The sequence below is a fragment of the Gossypium hirsutum genome, chromosome D07, assembly GCF_007990345.1.
Source record: "Gossypium hirsutum isolate 1008001.06 chromosome D07, Gossypium_hirsutum_v2.1, whole genome shotgun sequence".
In the NCBI taxonomy this organism is placed as follows: Eukaryota; Viridiplantae; Streptophyta; class Magnoliopsida; order Malvales; family Malvaceae; genus Gossypium; species Gossypium hirsutum.
Window position 1 is genome coordinate 22,922,894 of NC_053443.1, and position 19,357 is coordinate 22,942,250.

A 19,357-nucleotide genomic window follows, 5' to 3' on the forward strand; every position below is an offset into this window, starting at 1 on the left:
ATTAGAGATAACAACGGGTTGATAATAGGTGCAGTGTGTCTTTGGAATAGAAACATACCAACCGTGGAGGTGACGAAAACATTTGTTGCCATTCAGGCTATCAAATTTGCCCAGGAGATGGAGTTTTAGATGGTGGAGGTTGAATGAGACTGTTGATTATTTCAAAGCTTAGGATGCCATGCATAGATAGATCGAAGGTTAGCAAATATATTTGGGAAGCCAAACAAATTATAATGGGCTTTGAGAGCTTCAAATTTCAACACATAAAAAGGGGAGGTAATCAGGTGGCTCACTTGCTTGTGAGAGAAGGCTTCCTCCGGAAACGAGACGTTTGATGAATAGAGGAGGCTCCGGTGGGGATTCAAAGGCTAGTGGAGGCCGAAGGGCAAAATATGCGTAGTACCAGCTAACGATTCCGGTTGTGCTCACAAGGAATGCTAGATCAAAAGATGCTGATTAGCATTTTTATTAAATCGCTCCAGTTTTAAAGCCTTTCAATGGGTTTTTATGTTAACTGAAGCATTTTTGCGTCTGGTATGTTTGGGGGAGGGTTTGTGGGGAAAAGGGACAATTACTTTCTTTTTTCATCTTTGGCTCTCTGTATCTCTCCATTTGCATTAATTTTATTAAGTCAATAAAAGCATGCCAGCTGTTAAGTCAAAAAAGAAAAAGCCTTAAAAGGTTAAAAACCTTAAACTTAATTGTTCTTCATTTTCCCATATCTGAAATTCCATCCCAATACCTAAAGGTTAACACCATATGCATCACCACCAACCCTTCCTCGACGGTCACCACTACCTAAGGCCACATGATCACACCCGTCTAGCGTCCACCACCACCAGCCCACAACCATCATTCGTCTGCCCAACACCCCTATATTTTGCTTCACTTTCACTTCCAAGTTCAAATCTTTGGTAGGCTAATTTAAATTTTTCAAAAAAGAAATTCAAAAATTATATATTTTTTTGGGTCCAAACTAAAGTGTTCATAGCCACAACCAGTGACTAATCTTTGCTTTTCAGAAAGATAAATAACTGATCTTAAAATGTATTTAATATAAAATTTGATCTTTATTAAGCACCAATTTTTATATATTTTTACTTCTTTAGATCTCTATAATATTTGTATAAATTGCTAATGACCCTGATTATGTAGTTATCTATAGAACTAATAAGGCTAAAAAACCCGAATCTGAAAACACCATTACTGGAGGTTATAGCTTCAAGATCCTTGATTGTTTCAATCAAGTAAAAAAAAAAACACCTGATAAACGGAATCAAAACATTGATTCGATTATTTCAATTATCCCTTAAATTTCAATTCGGTTAATTTGACATTAGGGTAATATATTACTATAAGTCTAATTTTTATGGACATAATATATAAAAATTACATAATATAATATATCATAAATTCAGAAAAATAGATTGACTTAAGTAGGACTCGAGCCTTGAATGTCCGACTCCTTTCCAAGCCTATATCTTAAACTGGTTTAATTATTTTTGCTCAATTCTATTTTTCGAGATTAATATTTTCACTCAAACCCAACCATGTTTTGGGTACACCTTTACACTTGAATAAGTAACCCAGTTCACAGAACAAAAAAAATCTAACTTACAACTGGGAAAGTTACCGAAACGGGAACAGAAGTTGAACATCTTCAGGTTTTTGGTTAATGAGAGTATGTGGAGTACAATAAGCTCAGAAGGCCATAAAATTGAGCCAGGTTTAAACAATAGCGAAACACCGTTCCAATTATATTACCAAAAATTACCTGCAGAAGCATTTCTATGCTGCAACCGAACAACCTTGACAGCATATACAGGCCGCCACAATTCCAAGCATAGCTCCAGCAAAGACCTGTGATGGCTTTTAGCCAGAAAGTTCCTTAAGTTTTATGACTCGATTCCAACATAAGTTAGTAACCACAAAGAGATCAAATGGCAGTTCTCAAGGCAAGCTACTAGAGTTTTGGGGGGTGTTGCATATAATTATGGGAGGAACTTACATTCAAGTTAAGGTCATATTTGTATCAAGGGAAAAAAAGAAAGAAGAAATTAGGAACCCATATGTGGGAATAGGGCAACTGCAGATGTGGACCTGTGAAAAACAACCATACATAGACGTTTCAATATTAATGCGGAGACGTCCATATTGTTTGTATGGAAAATTAATATTTTGCAGATAGATTATGTTGGTGCAGAACTTCTTCAATTGTTGGGGATGTAAGTCTGAATACTTGAACCAAACATGAAAATAAAGCTTGAACACAAAAACTGATCAATATGACAAAACACCAAGTCATGTATCAAGCCATTGTTGGTCCAGTGGCTTATCGATTGTCTTTACCACCAGAATTGGAAAGAATTCATAATGTGTTTCATGTTTCTATGTTGAGGATCGATCGGACTCATCGCATGTGATTTCACCGACTGAAGTGGAAATTCGATCGGATATGACATACGAAGAAGAACCGATTCGAATCTTGGCACGAGAAGTGAAACAGTTGAGAAACAAAGAAATTGCTTTAGTGAAAGTGTTATGGCAACGACATGGGATGGAAGAGGCAACATGGGAAACCGAGGAGGCTATGAGGAAACAGTATCCCAACTTATTCACTGGTAAGATTTTCGGGGACGAAAATCCCTAAGGGGGAGAATTGTGATAGCCCAACATAGGGCCTAATCGGAATAGTGGTTTCGTAACCACAAATCCGAAGTGAAATAGTTTTATTTTATAAATTTTTATTAGTTACTGATTGATTGAAATATTGTGTGAAAATATGGATAGAAAATTTTAATGATTTAGTGCCTAATTGAATTTTTAGGACTAAATCGAAAAAAATGCAAAGTGTGTCTAATTAGTGAATAAATAACTTAATTGAATTATTGCATGAATAAATGTCTGAATACTTGAACCAAACATGAAAATAAAGCTTGAACACAAAAACTGATCAATATGACAAAACACCAAGTCATGTATCAAGCCATTGTTAGTCTTTTTTATTAGTTCCCATTGTAAATGTTGTGCGCAAAAATAATTATGAACAAATAAACCTCAAGAATATAATGAAACCAAATGATTGTTTACATTTTGTACAGACAAAAACAATTCACTGAGCACTAAGCCATGTTTAACAGAATATAAATTTCTATAAAAGAATTCTGAAGTAATTCTTTATAAAATAATTTATGAACATCAAAAGATGGGAAAGAACAAAACGGAACTTTGTTTCAAAGCTTTTGATATGTCATTCCAAATAAAATCTGAATTTTATCTATAACAAATTTCATGTTTGTTCATATAGATACAAACATCTCCTAGCAATAGACATACCATTCAAAAAAGTATCTATCTAGATTGTCACAACTCTTGATTAGTAACAAATAACCAAGAGATGTAAAATTTAATAACTAAGAGACTTAATTTATCACTTATAACTCTTCACTGCTAAATTTTGGATTACTTATAACATTTCCCTTGTAACTATTGGAACATTAAATACTTTGAAAATGCTAACAGATTATGACCATTTTAAGTTGAAGCAGGAATCAATGGCCACCATATTTAATTCAATGATTCCGATTCAAATAGCAGCTGAAAAGTTGTTAAAAATGTGTCCTTGAAAATTAGCCACATCACCTGTCCTGTGATTTACCTAAATGAGAATGAAACCTCATTATTTGATAAGGCAGGAAAGTTTCTAGATTCCTAAATTAGCGTCAAGTTGGACTTGTGTTACAAGTAGGAAAGTTACTGAAACAAGAACAAAAGTTCAGCATCTTCTGGTGAGAGTACAATAAACACATCAAGCCATAAAATTGAGCCAGGTTTTTACAATAGTAAAACACTGTCCAAATGATATGACAAAAAATTTACCTCTATAAGCATTTCTAGGTTGTAGCCAAGCAACCTTGGCAGCATATACAAGCTACCACAATCCCAAGCATAGCTCCAGCAAAGACCTGTGACGGTGTGTGGCCAAGAAGTTCCTTGAGTTTTCTTTGACTAATTGGATGCCCTTGAAATAGGTCCTCAACGATCATATTTAGAACCTACAACCGGTAAGAAAAAATTATTCCATGATCCCAACACATGTTAGTACCAACAAAGAGAGTTTTCAAGGCAAGCTACTATTAGAATTTCAGAATGTTGCATGCAATTATTGGAGGATGAGCTAACATTCAAGTAAAGGTCATATTTGTACCCAGGGAAAAAAAAAAAACAAGTGAGATTTAGGCATATATATGTAGGCAATAGGAATCTCCTGCAGATGTAGACCTAAGAAAAACAAGCTTACCCAAATGTTTCAATATTTTTGCAAGACAGAAAATATGGAAAGGCATTCTTATTGTTTATGAAACCCTAATCTTCGGCAGACAGATTATGATCATTTTAAGTTGAAGCAGGGTAGCGATGGCCACCATATTTGTTTCGATGAATCAGATTCAATTAGCAGTTGAAAAAGTTGTTAAAATGTGAAGCATGTACTTGAAAATTAGCCACATTGCTCGTCCTGCGATTTACTTAGATGAGAATGAAACCTCATTATTTGATATTAATTCTTAAAAGCTAAAGAAAAGCAATACTGCAATTCAGAATCTAAACTTGGTGACATTCAAGAACCATTTTGTGATAACATCTTTGCTTTTCTAATCATTAAAGAACCCATTCAACACTTCCACTTCAAAGTCCATATCAAATTCATCAGTGGGGAAAATTCACTTACAGAAGCGTAGGATGTAATTGTAATGCCAAATATACCACGCATACCATGAGGTCCGTGACCCCAAGAACAAGATTATGTAAATGGAAATCCAATGGCATATGCTACACAATATACCCAAAGAGAATATTATCAACTAGCCATTCACCTACAATTTAAGCATAGATAAGTACTCATACATTGGCAACATTCATCTATAACCAAATTCAGATTTTAAGCCTCAAACTAGGTGTATTTCTGAGTTCTGACAAAAGATTAGCACTACAAATATTCCAATTTCAAAGTTGAGAAGAATCTTAAGTCTATCTCTCTCCGGACTCTATTTGAGTAAATTAAAAAATTTGGTGTTTTTCATTAATTTTCATCTATGTCCAAAGTTTACCCACCCTGCAAGTCTCCTTTTCCTTTTCTCTAAACAACCAAGACCTATGTCCCTGTTACAATTACAATTTCGCCATGTTAATAACAGGACCAACAACTTGCCAAGATAATGTTCAGAAAATCAAGTTAGCCCTCTTAAATCTTAATAGACCAGCTTCAAGAACCTATACAATTAAAACAACAAAAGAAAAGGTGATGCAACATTATAAACAAACACAACCCAAAACTCAAAAATCTTCGAAGGTAAATAACAGAGAAAATAAAATTGTTGGTTCTTAGTTCTTACCGCAGCTTGCATCCCCGCATGCCTTCTAACTCCAATGGCGTCGTACATAACAATCAAACTAAACCCCAAACAAACAGGAAACAGGGAGTCCGCTATTCCATGACAAATGGCAACCGATGTCGTCAAAGCAGTACACAAAGCCGAGTGCGAAGAAGGCATCCCACCAGAAGCAAACAATATCCGGAAATCCCATTTCCGCTCTATAAAGAAATTTAAAAAAATCTTCACCGATTGAGCAATGAACCATGCAAACAAACCAGAAACAAACGTGGGATTCGCCGCCAATGTCGCCACGAATGGACTAATCCGAACTTTAGCGCTAGCTGTTACACTCAATAAAGCCATCCCAAGACCTCCACTTTGCAAGCAATTGCCATTGTATTGGTCTAAAATTTCCTCCGATTCTGTAATGCAATCGTGCAAACGTGAAGCCCATTTTTGGGAATGCGAAAAAGCCAAGCCTCTGATGCTTCTCAAAACTGGGACTAAAACCAATAAAGGGTTAACCATAAAGCTTCGAATTTTACATTTGGGAGATGAGTTTATTGGATCAGAAGGAGATTTAAAGGGGAAAGAAACAGGGGAAGGTCTGAGTTTGAGGAATGAGAAGTGAGGCGAATGACAACGAATTTTGGGGCTCTCGGGAATGAAACAGAAAGTATTTAATGAGGGTTTTACAGTGACAGAGCCCATGAGTGAAAAAGCTAGTTTCTATTAGCTTCTATCCGCATTTGAGAGAGAAAAAAAAGAAGAGAAAACAGGAAAGGTAAGGAGGAGAGGATCTGCATGGGGAGCTTAACTTCAGACTTGGAGATTAGAGAGTGGAGAGACGAAGCAACTGAATGAATGAATGAATTTCTTATTTCTACGAGATACTACTAGATAGATGGAAACGTGTGGTGGAGAACAACCCTCGTTATTGGTTTATTTTAACGAATATGCCACTCTTTAGTCTTTACCCTTTCTTTCAAGGCCCCGACGCAAAGAATATGCTACCAGGACCTACTTAAGAAAACTTAAGGGTAAACTACGAAGTTAGTGTCTCAACTTTTATAAGTTTTCACTTTGGTTAAGGAAAGAAAAATTTGCAAAAAAAGCATTGCCATTACAAAACGTTTTCCTATTAATAACGTGCCATTAATTCAATATTATTGTACACTTATTTTATTTGCTCAACTTTAATAAATTTTTGTTATACCTCCACTCGCGTTTAGACATGTGGCAAGCCAAAAAGATGCCTAAGCAGCAAGCTAAACTCATCCTTCCGAGATGACCATCCAAGCAACAGATAGTCTAATTTTCATTAGGAACATTAAGTTGTCAGTCACCAAACATCACGTAGGCTCATTTGCTTTATCCCATCAAGTCAGAATGAATGATAAGATTTGTCTTGTCACAAACATCCTCATCCTATCGAAAACATCCCCCTACACGCTCCGTAATGATGGCCAGATAACTAGTCAAACACGTTAACACCATCTTGAATGAGACCTTCGCCCATAAATATCTTTAGGAACAATGAAGAAAAGATGGACTCTTCAAGAATACCAAACCTATACTCTATCAACAAACCTTTAGCTCTCAACCTTAGCACTCTCTACACCTTCACTTTCCATAACCTCTGGCTTTCCACCTTAATTGGGTGAACTAGCCTCTGTAGCAACCACCACTCATCTGTACTTCCTTCTTGTTGTATCATTGCATCAACAATTTTCATTTTGGTCACTCATTTCCTTAAAAAAATAAAGGAAATTAAAAATATAAAATGAGTGGCAAAAATAAAAACTTACAAAAATTGGTTAATTAAAATGAATATATAATAACATATGATTAAAATGAAAACGTTTTGTAATGACAGTGCCCTTTTTGCAATTTTTTTTTATTTTTGGGCTAATATTTAGTTTTGCCTCTTGAACTTTTCCAAAAGTGCCTAGTTGGTACATAATTTTATTTTTTACTTAGTTGGTACCTGAAATTGTTTTGTCATCCGGGTTGGTACCTTCGCACTAACACCCTTAATTTGGGCTAACATGGCACTGATTGTGACACATGGAAGCTTCTCAATATGACACATGGCAAACAAAAAAAATTAAAATCTTTAAAAATATAAATTAATTTAAAAATAATAAATTTTTGGATAAGTTCAGGTACCAACTAGATACTTTTGAACAAGTTTAGGAGATAGACTACATATTAACCTTAAAAAATCAAGGTTGTTAAGAAATTAGAGCAATGTGTGATAGATTTCAAATCCAAGTACCAACTAGGTAAAAAAAAAGATTTCAGGTACCAAGTAGGAGCTTTTGGACAAATTCAGGGGTAAACTACATATTAACCCTTATTTATTTATTTTTATTATGACCAAACACTAAATTTAATTGCCTACAACAAGCAAACAGATGGACCAGTGGCAGTGAGGCTCAATCTTGGAACATAGCCTGTACGAAATTCCAAGTTCAGTTTGTTCCATGATGAGCTGGATTCACAAGGTTCGGCTCACCGAGTCTTAGACCGTTATAAAATGTCCATGTCACCATTAACGATTATGTCCGGCTTTTTCCCGCTTCCTTCGCCAACCCAAATTTCTGAGTCGAACAGAAAACGACTGATTCCCATCTCATTTCAGAAATTCCTCAACCAAAAAACAAAAAAATCACATTTTTCTTCAAAATGCGCTAGCTTCCGAGTCGACTCATTCGTCTCGGCCTTAACTTCTCTTTTCATTTTTTTTGACTCCGTCACTACAACATGGAGAATTTGATAACATTGGTGAATAATATACAGAGAGCGTATACCGCTCTTGGTGATCATGGCGAAGAAAGCGCATTGCCTACCCTTTGGGATTCCTTGCCTGCCATAGCCGTCGTTGGTGGCCAAGTACGATCTTCATCGTCATAACTATAAAATGACATTTTATTATCAGTTCAATGTTCTTTTCTTGATTTTCTTTTTCTTTTTTAATATTCGTCGGATTTTTCCGAATATTTGTTTTCTTGTGTCTTTCTTGGCGTTTGATCCATTTATTTTTCCTTTTGGTTCTACGTTATTTTGACTCACACTGTATTGGTTGTGCTTTTTTCCCATTTTGAAGCTAGAAATTTGAGTTTATTGAAATTTATTGAAGCAATGGTTAGCATGTAGCAATCACATGTTTTATTATTATTATTATTATTATTATTATTATTATTTGGATGTAATGATGAAACTTAGTTGTATTCCAACTAAGTTGTCAAGTTGTAAGCTTGTATAAATAGGCTTTATGCCATTTTAAAAAAAATATGAATGAATTCAATCAAGATTTCATCCATATACTCTCTATTTTAGCTTTGCTTAAAATTTATTTCATTTTTCTTCTTTGTTTCTGCCGCAAGTCTCGATTCTTGCTCGGCAAGCTTTTTGTTGAACCTTGCTATTTGTTGCACTTAGCTCCAACAATTGGTATCAAGAGCCTATTTCTTAAGGGATCTGTTATACAAATTCATGGCTTCATCAAGCTTTTCACCAGCTGCACCTCAAGTCTTCAATGGAGAAGGCTACCACATATGGGTGGTTAAAATGAAGACCTACCTACAAGCTTTCGATCTGTGGGAGGTAGTCAACTCAGATGTTGAACCAGAGCCACTTAGAGGCAATCCAACAGTGGCTCAAATCAGGCAGCATGCTGATGAGAGGACCAAGAGGCACAAAGCCATGTCTTGCATTCAGAACTCAGTGTCAGATGTGATTTTCACAAGGATTATGGCCTGTGAATCACCAAAACAAGCCTGGGACAAGTTGCAAGAGGAGTTTCAAGGGACAGAGAGGACAAGGCAGCAACAGTTGCTGAACTTAAGGAGAGATTTTGAGAATTTGAAGATGAAGGAAGAAGAAACTATCAAGCAGTACTCTGACAGGATTATGGCTGTGGTTAACAGCATAAGGCTCCTTGGAGAGCAGCTCAAGGAAGCTAGGATAGTGGAGAAGGTTATTGCAACTCTGCCCGAGAGGTATGAGGCAAAAATCTCATCTCTCGAGGACTCAAGGGACCTGTACACCATCTCCCTGACAGAGTTGATCAATGCTTTATATGCTCAAGAGCAAAGAAGAGCAAGCAGACTGGAGGAGCATCAAGAAGGTGCCTTTCAGGCAAGAACAAACACTGCCTACAAAGGCAAGAAGGCCTGGAGAGACAAGCCAAGGACTGATGTTGCAAGAAAAGAGGGTCAGACTTGCAAGCACTGCAGAAGGGCTGGTCATCCAAAAGAAAAATGCTGGTTCAATCCAGATGTTGTATGTCAGCATTGTAAAAAGAAGGGTCATGTTGAGAGAGTCTGCAAGAGCAAGGCCAAATCAAGGCAGAGTCAGTTTCAACAGAAGAAAGCTGAGGCTCGAGTAGCTAAGGAGGACAGTGACCAAGAGGAGCAAGTCTTTGCTGTGTTATGCTCAGCTGCTCAAGAAAGGTTCTCATCTGGTTGGCTTCTAGACAGTGGATGCACCAACCACATGACACCTGATGCTGCAATCTTCAAGTCTTTAGACAGAAGCTGCAGAACTAAAGTCAAGATAGGAAATGGACATTTTATTCAAGCTGAAGGCAAGGGTGATGTGCTGATATGCACCCCCACAAGTGCCAAAGTGATTTCAAATGTGCTTTTGGTGCCTGAAATTGACAGAAACCTGCTCAGCATAGCTCAGTTGCTGGAGAAAGGTTATTCTGTTGTGTTCAAAGACAACCAATGCCAAATCAATGATCCAAGTGGATCCAAGCTGATGGCAGTTCCTATGGCTAATAAGAGCTTTGTAGTTGACTGGACCAGGGAGTCAGACATTGCCTACACAGTCACATCAAATGAATCCAAGCTTTGGCATCAAAGACTGGGACATGCCAACTTCAGATCGATGGCTCGAATGGTCAGAGAGGACTTGGCTGAAAACTTCATCAACTCAGTGAATCATGATGATGTGTGTGAAGTGTGTCAACTAGGAAAGCAGGCCAGACTCCCATTTCCCTCGAATCAAGCCTGGAGAGCCTCTGAAAAACTCCAACTGGTGCACACTGATGTGTGTGGCCCTATGAGGACTGAGTCATTAAGTGGAAACAGGTACTTCATACTGTTCATTGATGATTTTTCAAGATATTGCTGGCTTTACTTCCTAGAACAGAAATCAGAGGCGGCCTCAGTGTTTTGGAAGTTCAAGACTGCTGCTGAGACTGAAACAGGTTGCAAGTTGAAGTCCATAAGGTCTGATAATGGGACTGAGTACACCTCAGCTCAGTTCCAAGCCTTCTGTGATAAGGCAGGCATCAAACATCAACTTACCAACACATATACACCTCAGCAAAATGGTGTAAGTAAAAGGAAGAATAGGAGTTTGATGGATATGGCCAGGTGCTTGATGATTCAGAAGAATCTGCCTAAAGCACTATGGGCAGAGGCAGTTAACACTGCAAACTACATTCAAAATAGGCTTCCAACCAAGGCTTTGGATCAGAAGACTCCATTCGAAGCCTGGTTTGGATTCAAGCCATCACTGGCTCATCTGAAGGTCTTTGGATGCATCTGTTATGCTCATGTACCTGCTGTCAAAAGGGACAAATTGTCTGAAAGGGCTCGACCTGGTATTTTGGTGGGCTACAGCACTGTTAAGAAGGGCTATAGGATCTTGGATCCTTCAACAAAGAAAGTGTCAGTCAGTAGGGATGTGGTATTTGATAAAAAGTCATGTTGGAACTGGGAAAAACATGAACCTGAGGAAGTTTCAGAAGGACTTGCAGCAGATCAAGCTGAGCCAGATCAAAATGTTCCTGAAATGGACATTGATGATGAACCAGTTAGAGGAACAAGATCATTGACTGAGATTTATGAAAGAGCTCATGTAGCCATAGTTGAACCAAGCAATTTTGAAGAGGCTGAAGCTCAGCAAGAGTGGAAGCAGGCAATGGCTGAGGAGATTAGCATGATTGAGAAGAACCAGACCTGGGAATTAGTTGAAAGGCCAGTCAAAAGGAAGATAATTGGGGTGAAATGGGTGTACAAAGCCAAGCAAAATGCTGATGGTACATTGAACAAACTGAAAGCAAGGCTAGTTGTCAAGGGGTTCAGTCAGAGGTATGGCCTGGACTACCTGAAGACCTTTGCACCAGTGGCCAAGCTAGACACCATTAGATTACTGATTGCCTTAGCAGCACAGCTCGAGTGGAAAATCCATCAACTCGATGTGAAATCAGCCTTTCTGAATGGTTTCTTAGATGAAGAGATCTATGTTGAACAACCATAAGGGTTTGAGATAGCTGGCAGAGAGCATATGGTCTACAAACTGAAGAAGGCCCTATATGGCTTAAAACAGGCTCCAAGGGCCTGGTGCAGCAGAATCGATGGCTACTTGACTAATTTGGGATTCGATCGAAGCAAGAGTGAGCCAACACTGTATGTCAAGAAGCAAGGGACACAAACACAGCTCATTGTATCCCTATATGTTGATGACCTGCTGGTGACAGGAGGAGATCGAGCAGTGCTGGTCGATTTCAAGACCAAGATGCAAGAAGTATTTGAAATGTCTGATCTAGGGGAAATGTCTTATTTCCTTGGAATGGAGGTGACTCAAGCACAAAATGGGATATTTCTAAGTCAGAGAAACTTTGCCATAAAGATTCTGACCAAGTTCTCCATGCAAAACAGTAAAGCAACTAAAACACCTGTTGCTGTTGGAGAAAAACTATCGAGCCAAGGTGATTTTGAGAAGGTTTGTGAAACAACCTACAGAAGTCTAGTTGGTTGTCTGTTATATTTAACTGCCACTAGACCAGACATAATGTATGCTGTAGGATTGCTCTCAAGGTTCTTGCATTGTTGCAATAAAAAGCATTTACAAGCTGCTAAGAGAGTGCTTAGATATGTCAAAGGCACTTTGAGCTATGGTTTAAGGTACAGCAAGGAAGGAAATCTGAAGCTGGTTGGCTACACTGATAGTGACTGGGCTGGCTCGATAGATGACATGAAAAGCACCTCAGGGTATGCTTTCAACCTTGATTCAGCCATGTTTTGCTGGAGCTCGAAGAAGCAAAGTCTGGTGGCTCAATCTACTGCTGAAGCAGAATATGTGGCAGCTGCAAGTGCTGTCAACCAAGCCATTTGGCTAAGGAAAATCTTAGCTGATTTGAAAGTGCATCAAAAGGAAGCTACTGAGATCTTCTGTGACAACCAATCTTCAGTTGCAATTGCTAAAAATCCAGTGTTCCATGGAAGAATAAAGCATTTCAGCATCAAGTTGCATGTTGTTCGAGAAATGGAGCAAGCTCAGGAAGTGAAGCTGATCCATTGTAATTCTGAGGATCAACTTGCAGACATTTTGACTAAAGCCCTTAATGTCACAAGGTTCGAATGTCTAAGAAGGAAGCTAGGTGTTTGCTCCATGCAAACCAAGGAGGAGCATTGAAGCAATGGTTAGCATGTAGCAATCACATGTTTTATTATTATTATTATTATTATTATTATTATTTGGATGTAATGATGTAACTTAGTTGTATTCCAACTAAGTTTGTTAGTGGTAGTAGGTGGTGATTTATTTTAAGTGGATGTAATGATGAAACTTAGTTGTATTCCAACTAAGTTTGTTAGTGGTAGTAGGTGGTGATTTATTTTAAGTGGATGTAATGATGAAACTTAGTTGTATTCCAACTAAGTTGTCAAGTTGTAAGCTTGTATAAATAGGCTTTATGCCATTTTAAAAAAAATATGAATGAATTCAATCAAGATTTCATCCATATACTCTCTATTTTAGCTTTGCTTAAAATTTATTTCATTTTTCTTCTTTGTTTCTGCCGCAAGTCTCGATTCTTGCTCGACAAGCTTTTTGTTGAACCTTGCTATTTGTTGCACTTAGCTCCAACAAAATTGGGCATTGATCATTCACGTCTTTTGTTTCCATAATAGGTTTTTTTATTTAATACTTTTATTAATTCAATGGATGTAGAGTTCTGGAAAGTCATCAGTGCTGGAAAGTGTTGTTGGAAAAGCTTTTTTACCTCGTGGCGCAGGTAAACTTTTTCTTTTTCATTTTTCACCCCATTTATGAATGCAAAAACATCGATATGATTGAAAAAACAAAAACTTATTTTTACAGGGATTGTTACAAGGCGGCCGCTTGTGTTGCAACTTGCAACTTCATAGGATCGATGATGGAAAAGAATATGCAGAATTTATGCATCTCCCAAAAAAGAGATTCACCGATTTTGGTATGCTTTCTGTTAGAGTAGAACTTTTGTTAGTACTAATTAACTGCTTAGCATTTCTTTTTCAGCTTCTTAAGCTAATCCATCCACTATCAATTCATTTTAATACTTTGTTTAATCTTGAACGCTATGCTTACTATACTTTCTGCAGCTGCTGTTAGGCAGGAGATTTCTGACGAGACAGATCGAGAAACTGGTCGTTCCAAACAAATCTCTAGTGTTCCAATCCATCTCAGTATCTTCTCTCCTAATGGTGAGATAAGAGTGGTTGTCAAGTTGTTCAACCCCTAATCATAAATAGGTGTCTTTTTTTTTTTCTAAAATAAACCACATTCTTTTGTTTATTATTTTTGCTCTTCAATACCTTTGCAGTGGTGAATTTGACACTGATTGATCTCCCTGGACTTACAAAAGTAGCTATCGGTGAGTGTCTCACCTTTTGCAAGTTTGTTTATGTTGTGTTGGCATATTCATGTTAATTAATTTAGCTTATATGGCAATTGGCTTGTCATGTAGAGGGGCAATCTGAAACAATTGTGCAAGACATTGAGAATATGGTTCGATCATTTATTGAGAAGGTAAATAGAGGCAGAAATTGAGAGATTCTTGCTTATTCTTCACACACTAAACCTATCCTAATTGAAAATGGTGTTAATTATTGCTCATCTGATTCTTCTTTCCAACTTTTTGTTCATAAACATGCAATCTGTTAGTATTTATGATGTTCGAGGGTCTACTAATGCCTAAACTAGTGTTTGTTTCTAATGCTTATTAACATGTAGAATATATACTTTCCCCAAAAAGGAAAAAAATTTATGCTATACTTGTTTCTCATTGCAGCCCAACTGTATCATACTTGCAATTTCTCCTGCCAATCAGGATCTTGCCACTTCTGATGCAATAAAGATTGCACGAGAGGTTGATCCAAAAGGTATAGTTTTGGTCAATGTTCTTTCATGTATTAAATAACAGACATTGTTTTCATTTTAAAGAGTTGATAGTAGAAAGAAATCAACCTGCTAAAACAGAAATAGGAGAAAGGAGAAAGGTGAAACAAAATAAAATAGGCGTTAGTAATTTAAAAAGATAATTTAAGATCAATAATGAAGAGTATGGTGCATCCTGCTTGGGATTTCCTCTTTTTTAAGTTAATAAGAAGAAATTTCATTCTCAAGGAATCTGTTGGATATATGATGAAGGACGGACTGAAACTGAAGCAAAAATAAGATAAAAATGGAGAAATCAAATTGTGAACAAGTGTTTCGTTACCAGAACTCCTTATTAGTTTACATGAACTATTATGCTTAAATAAAATAATTACAACTTGGCTTAATCTTCCAACTTGATTCATACAACTTGCTTCTTTATTGGCTGATTTCAGTCTAATCAGCAACCAAAACGTTTTATAAAAAATTATCACTGTTTCAGTGCAAGTTGGCAACTTGTAAAGTAAAGGCTCGCATGTATAAACTCACCTAACAAGCTTGCACTTTTGGAGACTTCGTAGCTTTGATGAGCTCGCACTATTGGAGAACACGCAGTCTTGAGTGAGCTTGCAGTTTTGGGTGAGCTCGCAGCTTTGTAGAGCTCGCACTTTTGGTGAGCTCGTAGTCTTGCAATCTGGGTTTGTCAATGCATGGATGGTCACCTCGCAACAGATTAAAATGCATTCCAAGACGGCATTACCTCTTTGAATGTGATTAAGAACCACTCTTAAACTAGTAGAGAGAAGTTGTATGAGGTGAAAATGGAATAGAAGATCAGCTGGAAGACATTGCGAAGTCCATTTCCTTTGCTTGACTGACAGTTTTCTTTAGTTTTGCCTTACCTCATGCCTCTGTTACCTGCTCAGCTGTGTATTTCATCTACATAAAACACATATTGTAGTAAGGATCCTGCTTAGAGACTAGATAAAAATGTGCATGGAATAGTGACATAATTGATCAAAGGGAGAATACCTATTGTTATGGCAGCAGTGTTAGGTTTCATTTTAACAGTTTGGTACTTTTCACTTCGACTGCAAGGTCAATTGCCTACTGGCCGGAGAAACAGATAGTTTATTGATATAAATTTATCCATCATATTCAGCAATAGAACACTTCTTTTCCCATTTTTTGATAAGGTGATTATTTTCCTAGTTTTCCATTTAACTTGTATAGAATTTCATGTTGGTTGATGGTCAAAAATCAGGAGATAGGACATTTGGGGTTTTAACGAAGATTGATCTGATGGACAAGGGTACCAATGCAGTTGATGTAAGTTTTGTTCTTCAAACGGTTGATATAGCTGACATTGTATAATATAATACCAACTGCTCTAAGATATATATTTTTATCTTTTATATTATATACAAATCAAGTTCAACCTCCCCCCCCCTTTAAAGAGCCTTTCCATTCTCATACAAAAGTATTCTTATAAAGTATTTTGTGGACTTGTTATTCGTTTCAATATATTAGTGCGAATTTGTTGCCAATAATCATGTATTCAGCTCGTTCGATGACTATGTTTGCTTATAATATTTTTGGGATTTTAGATTCTAGAAGGAAAATCATATAAGCTGCAGTTTCCATGGGTTGGTGTTGTTAACCGCTCTCAAGCTGACATTAACAAGAGTGTTGATATGATTGCTGCTCGGCGTAGAGAGAGAGAATATTTTCAAGTAGCCCAGAGTACAGTCACCTTGCTCACAGGATGGGTTCTGAGCACTTAGGAAAGATGCTTTCTAAGGTAAATGTATATTGTTTTCTAGTAATTTATGTAAATAAATTTATATGGTGAGGCTTACAAAGATTAATTTACCTGCTGATGATTTTTTTTTCGTTTTCTTTTTGGGGTTCCTTAAGTGATAATTTGCATTCCAACTTATTAATGTTATTCTTGCTACCGAAATTGGTTAAATTTGCAGCATTTGGAAACTGTGATAAAGTCTCGAATACCTGGTCTTCAGTCTCTTATCAATAAGACTATTATTGAACTGGAAGGAGAATTGACCAAACTTGGGAAGCCTATTGCTGCTGATGCTGGAGTAAGTGTTAAACCTGTTCGATTGCTTTCAAGTTTTGCCTTTCATCAAATTTCTGAGCGAAATTTATACTGGAAGAGATTTTCATAGAAGTTGTTTTACTATTACCCGAATATCAGACTTTGATAATTGATACTTAGAGAATGCATGATGTTCACAGGTTTAGTCACGATTGTTTTTTTTCCTGCAGGGGAAGTTGTATACCACAATGGAAATCTGTCGGGCTTTTGACCAAAACTTCAAAGAACATCTTGATGGCGTGTATATTTCTATGTACTAATGTGTTTTATCAATTGTTAATCTCTTGTCAATTTCCTATTTAGTGTACATTTTGGTTATGTCAATGTTAACAGGCGTGCAGGAGGTGAGAAAATATATGGCGTATTTGATAATCAACTCCCTGCGGCTTTGAAGAGGTTGCAATTTGATAAACATCTTTCAATCGAAAATGTACGGAAGTTAATTACGGAAGCTGATGGATACCAACCACATCTTATAGCCCCTGAGCAAGGATATCGCCGTCTTATTGAGTCTTGCTTAGTAACTATAAGAGGGCCTGCTGAAGCAGCTGTTGATGGGGTATTTAATTCATTTTGCTATATCAAGCTCTCCTCTCTCAATTTTTGTGGCATGTCCTTTGATTGAGATATCTTTCACGATTCAATTTCAGGTCCATGCTATACTAAAAGGAATTGTTCAGAAGGCTATAGCTGAGACAACGGTAAGTTCCTGGCCATGCTAACTTTATGATTTTAACCATGCTCTGTATTATCTTGTTAGTTACTGGTTTTCTTTTGTTTTGTATATATAGGAACTAAAGCAGTACCCAACTTTGAGAGTGGAAGTAGGGAATGCTGCATTTGAATCGTTGGAGAGAATGAGGGAAGAAAGCAAGAGAGCTACTCTACAGCTAGTTGATATGGAATGTGGTTATCTCACTGTTGAATTCTTCCGGAAGCTTCCTCAAGATGTTGAGAAGGGTGGAAATCCTACACATTCACTATTTGATAGATATAACGATTCCTATCTTCGACGAGTTGGTATGTACTAATTTATTTCCTTTTTTCTTTTTTTTGGGTAAACTTAATCATTATTCACTAAACTATGGGTAAATTTTTATTTTGGTCACTGAATTATTCAAAATTTTTTATTGAAGTCACTAGGCTGTTAAAATCAATGCTAGATGATTTTCTTTGCTTGCATTAATCAAAAGCTCTCTTTTTTTTTTCTCTTCTATTCATTTTTTTTATGAAACAGTTTTAGACATTACGAATTGGCAAATCAAAATTCGAACTGTTTTTTTCTCCGATCTCCGACATTAACCGTTAGATCGACTTGGATCTAAGAAATGTTCTTCTACTCATCGATGGGTATTAATCCACCATACTAATTGTCGAATCATCACTTGAAACTTGCTAGCGGAGCTTTTTTTAAAAAGAACTTAACAGCTGGGTTAAATAAATAAAAACTTTTGAATAGTTCAGTGACTTAAGTATTCGAATAGTTCAGCGACTAAATTATAACCTTTTTTAGTTAAGTGGCCAAAACAAAAACTTACCATAGTTTAGTCACTAATATGTTGTTTACCCTTTTCTTTTTTAGTTTGTTCATAGCAGACCATGTTAATTCATGGCATAATCCTGCAGATAAACGAGAGCGTTAAGAGGTTGGGTATGGAGACATTTCCTTAATTTTTTCTGAATGTGTAAAAACAGGTAGCACTGTCCTGCAATACGTGAATATGACTTGTGCAAGTTTGAGGAACTCTATCCCCAAGTCAATTGTTTATTGTCAAGTTCGTGAGGCCAAACGCAGCTTGCTTGACTTCTTCTTCACCGAATTGGGTAAGAAAGAGGTAAGTATATATCATGGACCCAACCGCATGGCTCAACTCTCACCTCACTGTTCAAAAATGCAACAATATATGAAACTATATCCTATAATCGCCTTTGCAAATGCTATATTTGCAGTCGAAACAGTTGAGTAAGATGCTGGATGAGGATCCAGCAGTTCAACAACGTCGTGCCAACCTTGCAAAGCGACTAGAATTGTACAGGAGCGCACAACATGAGATCGATGCTGTTGCCTGGTCCAAGTAGTTGAATTGAGATTAGCCATAGAATTTGTTACTCAGAGAGTACATTTGAAATTTCTTTTCTTAATTAGAAGATTTTGGATCTTTGAATACTAATTCAGATCTATTTGAAGGACTGGTTTAATGCAGGAACAAGCATTCATTGGTTAGGTAAGCATACTTGTTCTGTCTGAATTAATACTGCCACTATAACTTAGCATTGACTTATTATATACCTATCTCAGAAAAGAAATTTAAAGTTCCTTGGATGTTTTAGTAACAACTAACAATAAGGTTGAATTTTTGTTATGTTGATGGCAGTGAAGTTAATGGCACTGTTTTGCAGTGACAGGTATATTTATTGTTATTACTATGTATCAAACATTATCATAAAATATTGCATAAGAAAGGAGCCACCTGGTTATTTTCACCGCAAGACTCCACCATGTGTCCAAGCTCCATGGCTAGGAATTCTAGGGTCAAACCCTGTTTTGAGGAGTGAAGACAGGCCTATATTAATGGAGGTTGACCTCACACAAGAAATATTATGTTGCACCGTTGTGAAAAAAAAGAGAGTAAAGGCCTCAACATACCTGCGAACAACTCCAGATTTATTGCTTGTAATAAATTTTCTGTTAGGGTGTTGTTTCTCATAA

The 19,357-nt window shown here is 36.9% G+C and overlaps 1 protein-coding gene and 1 pseudogene across 8 annotated transcripts; one reads left to right on the forward strand and one right to left on the reverse strand.

Moving 5' to 3' along the window:
• Positions 1-1,531: 1,531 nt before the first annotated feature.
• LOC107954490 (uncharacterized) lies at positions 1,532-6,333 on the reverse strand. Of its 8 annotated transcripts, XR_005915802.1 has the most exons (4): positions 5,394-6,276; positions 3,880-4,055; positions 2,009-2,100; positions 1,532-1,860 (listed from the first exon to the last, which is right to left on the reverse strand). XR_005915802.1 is itself a non-coding variant. In XM_016890071.2 (3 exons), the coding sequence occupies exons 1-2, from the start codon at positions 6,084-6,086 to the stop codon at positions 3,894-3,896; spliced, it is 855 nt and encodes a 284-aa protein (XP_016745560.2). In that variant the 5' UTR covers positions 6,087-6,306; the 3' UTR covers positions 1,532-2,100; positions 3,880-3,893. The 8 variants fall into 8 exon arrangements, 7 of the variants coding, with proteins under 7 accessions (XP_016745560.2, XP_016745559.2, XP_016745558.2 ...); XM_016890071.2 differs by having other exon boundaries at positions 1,532-2,100; positions 5,394-6,306; XM_016890070.2 differs by lacking the exon at positions 2,009-2,100 and having other exon boundaries at positions 5,394-6,254.
• Positions 6,334-8,040: 1,707 nt separating this feature from the next.
• LOC107956116 (dynamin-related protein 1B-like) lies at positions 8,041-19,259 on the forward strand (annotated as a pseudogene).
• Positions 19,260-19,357: the final 98 nt, after the last annotated feature.